Source organism: Choloepus didactylus, chromosome 2, assembly GCF_015220235.1.
Source record: "Choloepus didactylus isolate mChoDid1 chromosome 2, mChoDid1.pri, whole genome shotgun sequence".
Classification (NCBI taxonomy): domain Eukaryota; kingdom Metazoa; phylum Chordata; class Mammalia; order Pilosa; family Megalonychidae; genus Choloepus; species Choloepus didactylus.
In genome coordinates, this window is record NC_051308.1 from 246,907,657 (window position 1) to 246,915,847 (window position 8,191).

Consider the following 8,191-nt stretch of genomic DNA (forward strand, 5'->3'; position numbering starts at 1 on the left):
TGGGGCCCGGGGGGCCTCAGTCCGCTGCTTCCCTGCGTCCTGGTAGCAGAAGTGCCGTGGCCGGTGAGCACCACGCCTCACTGGAGGTGCTGGCAAGGATTCGGGGACCCCTGGGCGCCCCGAAGGGTCCTGCCCTGAGCCCCTCTAGTGGGTTTCTTTGGGGCCTTCGGGCACTGGAACAGAGAAGGCGCTAACGTCTCGAGGTGAGGGGAAGGGGCTCCCCGCATTCCTCAGATCCTGAGCGCCCCACTGGGGGGCCCGATGATGGGCGGGGGAGGGGGTGGTCTCGGCGGGGCGGGGTCTCAGCAGGGCAGCCAGCAGCCTCCGGTGTCCAACGAGGAACAGTACGGCCTGGGTCCCTGAAGCTCGGAGCCGGTGCCAGCCAAGGCCGGGCCCACCCTCGGGACCCAGAGTCCCATGCGTCTGGGGGCCCCGTCCCCGCCCAGCTCTGCGGCCAGCTTGCCCATCCCTTTGGGGCCGCTTCCCCCCAGCCGTGGACGAGGCCCCTGGTCTTCCCCGGGGGCTCGGGGGGACTCTGCCCGGCTCCCAGAGCGGGTCCGGGCTCTGACTGGAAATGGGCCCTGCTGGTTGCCGCCAGTGGGTGCGGAGGGGGCCCCTGCTGGCCCCCCGCAAGGCCTCTCCTGGCCCTCAGAAGGCAGGGCAGGGGGTGGTTTGGCCACCCCGAGAAAGAGGCCTGACGCCATCGTCCCTCAGCCGCACACCCGACACCCCCAAACCTCAACTCGGCCCCCACCAGCCCCGCCGCGGTCGGGGGAGACAGCCTCGTCCGGAGGCGCCAAGCGCAGAGCGTAAACACCGCAATTAGGGGCCTCTTTCTAATTACCGGCAATTAATCCCGTCCGGATAATTGAGCCTCCCCCAGCATCCGGCGCTGGGGCCCAGCCCCCCGTTGTTTACTGGCAGTCACCTGCTCCGCGGCGGGGGGACTGTGTGGGGTCCTCCGGGCTCCCCCCTGCTGTGCAGCCGTTTGTGGGGGCTGCGTCGAGGGGTCTGTTTCACAGGCGCCAGGCTGTGTCCTGAGCCTCACCTGGCACCCCCAGAACAGCCACGAGGAGAGCTCCGAGCTCGGCGGGAGCCGCAGCCCTCAGTGAGGGTCTCCCCTACAGGCCGCCTGGAAACAGCCCCCCGGGACAAGGCGCAGGTAGCCGCAGGGTCCCCTGAGGCTCGCGGGGAGCAGGCCCCAGCACGCGCCCCCCGGGACCCTCCCGCAGAGTCTCCGGCTCGGAGGGAGGTCGAGCTGTTTGGGGGTGCCGGCCTGCGGACACCGCGGAGCTTCCCCCTTCCGAAGCGGCGCATCACCCAGGGGTGTCGACCCTCGGTCCCAGCTGCTGCTTCCGGGGGAACGTCACCGCGTGCCGGGGCGGGACAGACGGCAAAGCCCGACCCCCAGCCCGCGCCCCCAGCCCCGCGCCCCCGCCACGTCCGGGCTGGATCCCCGCCTCCCGGGGTGACTCGGGTTGGTTGGTTTGCTTTTAATTTTTATTTTTAAAACTGTTTAGCCTTTATTATTTTACAAGCAATAAATGACATAAATTCTTCCTTAAGTATATTTCTCTTCCTCCCTAAAGAGATACAATATCTATTTTTTTTTTTTTTTTACTTTTTAACTCGTAACTACTTAGGTAAAATGTTACCCTTACGTATGGCTGTTGGGAATACTCTGACAAGTGAACATCGTTATTGACTTCTACATCTCTTATTGTGGAACTTCATATACTTCCCCATTATAAGGACTGACCACCTTTTTTTAAAAAATTGTAAAATATAACATATATACATAGAAGTAGTAACTTTCCAAGTGCAACGTAACAGGTAGTTAGAGAACAAATTTCAAAGAATGTTAAGGGTTACAGCTCCACAGTTTCAGTTATTTCATTATTGTAAAATACAACATATATACCAAAAAAATCCTTCAAAGTGTGATTTAATATGTAGTTACATATATGTATGTATATATATGTGTATATATATTTATATATATATATATATGAAATTTCCAAAGTTGTTATGAATTACAGCACCATAGTTTCAGTTATTTCCTTATTGTGAAATATAACATATATGCAAAAAGGTATAACTTTGAAAGTACAATTTAACAAGTAGCTAGAGAACAAATTTCAAAGGATGCTATAGGTTACAGTTCCACCATTTCAGTTCTTTCCTTCTAGCTATTCTAATACCCTAGCAACTAAGAAAAAGAAGATTACACAGAGATTCAATATTCATAATCCTTTGTTAAATTCCATCTTGTCTGTTGCTACCCCTTCCTCTAGTTCAATCACTTTCCCAGTCTTCAGAGCTGTCTAGGCAGTGACCACCCTAACCTGTTCATGTTGAAAAGGGGTGTTGATATTGTGGGAAAAGGGAACACATCTGTTCGATGTTCTTGAAGAGGTTATTGCCTCTGGGTTTGGGGACTTAGCTGACAGAGGAGTTTTCTGACAGATTTAAGTTCTGAAGAAGAGACTTAGTGGGTGAAACGTTTATAGAGTCTCAGATAGGGATCCAGGTATTCTTTAGGGTTTGGGGGACAACTGTTGACTGGGGCTTATCATTCTGTGGCCATTTGGCATATCTAGGTGAAGCCTGCATAGGAGTAACCTCCAGGACAGCCTCTCGACTCTATTTGAAATCTCTTAGCCACTGAAACCTTATTCTGTTGCCTTTCTTTTCCCCCTTGTGGTCAAGGAGACATTCTCAATCCTTGATGCTAGGGTCAGAGTCATTCCCGGAATCCATGTCCCACTTGCCAGGGAGACTTCCTTACCTGGGGAGGGGGGGGGTCCTGTTCCACACTGGGGGGAGGTGTGATGAACTTATTTTCAGAGTTAGGCTTAAAGAAAGTTCATGTTTGAACAACAAAAGAGGTTCTCTGAAGGTGACTCCTAGGCACAATTACAGGTGCGCTTAGCCTCCCTTTTACAACCATAAGTTTCACAAAAACAAGCCTCAAGATTCAGGGCTTGACTTATTAAGTAGGGGGCTCCTAAGTTCACATAGCATTTGTTATGTCCACAATAATCCATCCATATCTCACATTATCATCACTTAGTTGTACAATTCTCATCACTCTCAATTTTAAACAGGTCTCATGACCCAAAACACTTCTTAGCTCTTGTCAACCTCTAATTATTTGTGCCTAGTATTTGTGTGGTACCAGTAAGGTATTCCTATTAACTATAGTCTATAGTATGCAATAGGTAGATTTTTCCCATATACCCTTCTGTTTTCAACTCTCTGTGCAAGTGTCATACCTTAGAAGTATATCATGCAAGCTCCTATCTATGTTTGTGGTGCTGATCTGTGGGAAACATGCCTTTAAACAACCTCTTTCACTCCTAATCACCTTCAATAGAGCTCTGATACTTATAATCCCATTAACAAAAATTAATCACCCCTATCCATTACCATAACTTTGAATTCACCATCATTAACATATCTGAACATATTAGATTATTATTCCCCCTTACCAGCTACTGTCTATCACCAGGTCCCCAATATTCTACATTACAAGACACTGATTTTACATTGTTCACAGAGTTCATATTACTGGTAACATGCAATATCTCTCTTTCTGTGTCCAATTTATTTCACTCAGCATTATGTCTTCCAGGTTCATCCATGTTGCCGTGTTTCAGGACCTCATTCCTTCTCACTGCTGCACAGTGCTCCGTCGTTGGTATACACCACATTTTGTTTATCCACTCGACTGTTGAAGGGCACTTCAATTGCTTCTGTCTTTTGGCAATTGTGAACAATGCCGCTGTGAACATTGGTGTGCAAATGTCTGTTCGTGTCACTGCCTGCAGATTTTCTGAAGTGGAATTGCTGGATCGTAGGGTAACTCACTATCTAGTTTTCTGAGGAACTGCCAAACTGTCTTCCAGAGTGGTTGTACCTTTATATATTCTCAGCAGCAGTGAATAAGAGTTCCAGTTTCTCCACATCCTCTCCAGCATTTGTAGTTTCCTGTTTGTTTAATGGCAGCCATTCTTATTGGTGTGAGATGGTATCTCATTGTGGTTTTCATTTGCATTTCCCTAATAGCTAGTGAAGATGAACATTTTTTCATGTATTTTTTAGCCATTTGTGTTTCCTCTTTGGAAAAATGTCTTTTCATATCTTTTGCCCATTTTATAATTGGGCTGTTTGTACTATTGTTATTGAGTTGTAGGATTTCTTTTTATATGCAGGATATCAGTCTCTTATCAGATACATGTTTTCCAAGTATTTTCTCCCACTGACTTGGCTGCCTCTTCACCTTTTTGACAAAGTCTTTTGAGGCAGAGAAGCTTTTGATTTTGAGGAGTTCCCATTTAACTATTTTTTCTTTTGTTACTTGTGCTTTGGGTGTAAGGTCTAAGAAGTCACCTCCTAATACTGGGTCTTGAAGATGTTTCCCTACATTATCTTCTAGGAGTTTGATTGTGCTGTCTCTTATATTAAGATCTTTCATCCAGTCTGAGTTAATTTTTGTATAGGGTGTGAGGTAGGGGTCCTCTTTCATTCTTTTGTTCATGGCTATCCAGTTCTCCAGCCCCATTTGTTGAAGAGACTGTTCTGTCCCAGTTCTGTGGATTTGGGGGCCTTATCAAAAATCAGTTGACTGTAGATCTACAGGTCTATTTCCAAACTCTGAATTCGATTCCATTGATCAATATGTCTATCTTTGTGCCAATATCATGCTGTTGTGACCACTGTAGCTTTATAAGTAGGCTTCAAAGTCTGGAACTGTAAGTCCTCCCACTTTGTTCTTTTTTAGGATGTTTTTGGCAATTCAAGGCCCTTTTCCCTTCCAAATAAATTTAATAACTAACTTTTCCAAGTCTGCAAAGTAGGTGTTGGAATTTTGATTGGAATTGCATTGAATCTGTAGATCAGTGTTCTGATTTGCTAATGCTGCTGGAATGCAAAAAAAAAAACCACCAGGAATAGATTGGCTTTTATAAAGGGGGTTTATTTGGTTACAAAGTTACAGTCTTAAGGCCATAAAGTGTCTAAGGTAAGTCATCAATAATAGGGTACCTTCATTGGAGAGAGGCTATTGGCATCCAGAAAACCTCTGTTAGCTGGGAAGGCATGTGGCTGGCATTTACTTGCCCCCAGGTTGCATTTCCAAATGGTGCTCTCCAAAATATCAGCTTTTAATGGCTGTCTTCAAAATGTCTCTCGGCTGTAGCTTCTCTGTATGTCTAAGCATCAGTGTCAGCCCTTTTATATGGCTCCAGTGATTTAAGACCCACCCTAAATGGGTGGAGTAACACCTCCATGGAAATTATCCAATCAAAGGGTCTTGCTCACAGTTGATTGAGTCCAATCTCCATGGAAACACTCAATAGGTTCCAACCTAACCAACACTAATACGTCTGCCCCCACAAGACTGCATCAAAGAACATGGCATTTTGGGGGACATAATACATCCAAACCGGCACAATCAGTTTGGATAGAACTGAAATCTTAATGTTTAGTCTTCCTATCCTTGAGCCAGGATTTTTTTCCACCTATATAGGTCCTTTTTTATTTCTTTTGTAAAATTTTGTAATTTTCTGTGTAAGGTCTTTTAAGGGACTGACCCACTTTTAAAACTGGAAGCCCCCCATCCCGGGCTACTGTGCAGTGGACACCTCCCCCCACGGCTCAGCAGTGCCCCCCCCCCCCTCCACCCCCGACCTCCCTTACCAGGGTGTCTACACTGTGTGTCCAGGGCTTAGACCTGCCCCTTCTTCTCTCGCACAGCCTCCACCCAGGCCTTGGGCCGGGCGCCCCTGCACCCTCACCCAGCTTCCCTGACCTGGGTCAGCGGTCCAGTCCCCAGGGGGTGCACGGTGCACCCCAGGGCCTTCTTGCAGGGCGGTGGGTGCTGCTGACGCGGGGCCGTGCTTTCTGCGTGTTCTCCCACCACAGGACGGGGCTCGGGCATCGGGACCCCCGTCAGGAACACTCCAGACCCCACCCCTCCTGCTGCCACGGCCCACCTGCTGCCCCCACCTGCACCACGGTAGCTCCCTCGAGGGTCTCCGCCGCACCCGCCACCCCGCCCAGGGCAGCCGCCCATCAGTGCCCGCCTCGACACCTTTGCCAGCCCGAGCATGTTATACATGTGGAGCCCTGCAATGGGGAGTTTTGGTACTGGATTTCCTCTCACTCGGCAAGTCTAAACAAAAGTCTAAACAATTTCCTCATCTGAATGATGACCAGATAGCAAACTGACTCAAACATCACAAACATAAAATAAATATGTTCCAACTCCATTTTAACACAAAAACCTCGGTGCACTTTCTTTTTAATCCCCGTGATTTTCCCATACAAGATTCAAGATCTCCCCGGGGTGGAGAGGTGCCCAGGGTCTCCGCAGGGGGCTGGCGGCATCGGGCGGCCCCGGGACCTCGCTGGGCACGTCCCACGTGGCTGCCTGTGGCCTTGGACGAAGGGTCGGTGGGATTTCGCATTTCTGCAAAAGTATGATAAAAAGCAGACGCTGTCCAGAGGAATTTTTGAGCTTGATGGGCTCCTGAGACACATCCTTATATTCTCTAGCCCTGGTAGTCAGGGGTCCGTGGGGCTCGCGGAGGCCGCGGTGCAGCAGCACTCCCCTGTCGGGACTCGCCCGGAGCACTCCCTCCGCCCCCCGCTGCGCCCCCGCTGCGCCCCCCGCCCTCCCGGGCGCCCCTCCCGCGATGGCCGCCAGGGGCCGCTGCCGCGCGCCGCAGCCTCGGGCGCAGTCTCCGGGGAGGGGGCGCCGGGCCCCGCTGGAGCCCGCGGCGGAGGGGGCCCCACGGAGCCCAGGGAACGCTCCGAGTCACCCACGGAGGAAGGGAAACAGCGAATGGAGCGCCGCTGAGTCTCCGCCATCGGGACTGCAGCCAGGCCCCGGGAAATACCCGCGGAAACGATAGAGGACGTCCGGGACGGACAGACAGACGCGCGCCTCCAGAGGGACTTCAAGGACCAGCAAAGCAAGTGGGCGAGAGCCGCACCGAGGAGCACCGTCGCCGTCGTGTCAGATCAAGGAGATAGAAAGGGGAATAAAGGCTTCAGGAGGGAGCAGTCACACACTGGGGGTCCGGGGGGATGGCCCCCCAGCCACACTGAATCCAGAAACGCATCAAGATTCTTGCAGAGATGACTCCCGCCTAGAATTCCACAACCAGCCGGCGAGCCACTGCGGGAGGGACCGTGGGAAAGAGGCCACCTGGTGCGCTCAGCCCGGGGGAGGGGTCTGTACTTCCCTTAGGGACCTTAGGGATGGATTTGCGTCTGGAAAACTAGGCAGACAGCATAGCACAAAGGATATTTGTTAATCCAGGGAATCCAAGCAAACAAAAAAACCATCAAAATCACACGACACAGCCTGGCTGCGCCACGAACACCCTCTTCACAATAATGCAAACACTGAATTCTGATTTTACCAGAAAGTGAAGTATACTGACAGGATGGAAAGGGGCTGGGAGCAAGAGAATCAAATGCTTACTCTACAGAGCAGTGAACTGACAACTAACAGCTAACACTGGAGTTGTTGCGGGTTCTCTCCCTAAGCCTGTCCAATCACACTGTTTCAGGAAATGGAGGTGGACACCACTCTCACTAAAGGTTTTGTTTTTGTTTTTCCCTGGGGAGCTGGAATTGAGTCTGGGAAGGTGAGATGGGAGCCTGCTGCATGTTACCACGAGCCCCGTAGAGGTGTTTCACTTTATAAACTTTATAAATATACCTCCTTGTTCAAAACAAAAAGCAAACTAGACTTCTGTTTCTGACCAAGATGGAGTCGCAGGGACCAGGTTTACTCTCTGGGATGGTTTGAAGCCGTGTGTTCCCCAGAAAAGCATGTTTCTAAAGCTAACCCATCCCTGTGGGTGTGGACACACGGTCAGCAGCACTTGCGGTGAGTAGGATCTTAGGTTAAGGTGTGACCCACATCACTCAGGGTGCGTCTTAATCCTCTTAGTGAAGCCCTTTATAAGAGCATGAAACTAGACAAAAAGAGAGAAAGCCACAGAAGCAAGAAGCTGAAAGCAACGAAACCACGAAACCCGGGAGAGAAGGGAGACACCAGCAGATGCCGCCCTGCGCCAGAGGGCCCAGGGTCACCAGCAGCTGGTCTTCAGGGGAGAAAGTATCGCCTGGTGATGCTGTGAATTGGGGAACTTTTCTCAGCCTGGAAACTGTAAGC

At 50.3% G+C, this 8,191-nt stretch overlaps 1 protein-coding gene across 1 annotated transcript; it reads left to right on the top strand.

The window, feature by feature from the left end:
* The first annotated feature begins 417 nt into the window (after window positions 1–417).
* Window positions 418–6,862, top strand: LOC119514877 (basic proline-rich protein-like). The gene is made up of 5 exons (XM_037810624.1): window positions 418–809; window positions 925–1,481; window positions 5,758–5,874; window positions 5,926–6,019; window positions 6,559–6,862. Exons 1-5 carry the CDS (start codon window positions 418–420, stop codon window positions 6,860–6,862), a joined length of 1,464 nt encoding a protein of 487 aa, XP_037666552.1.
* Window positions 6,863–8,191: the final 1,329 nt, after the last annotated feature.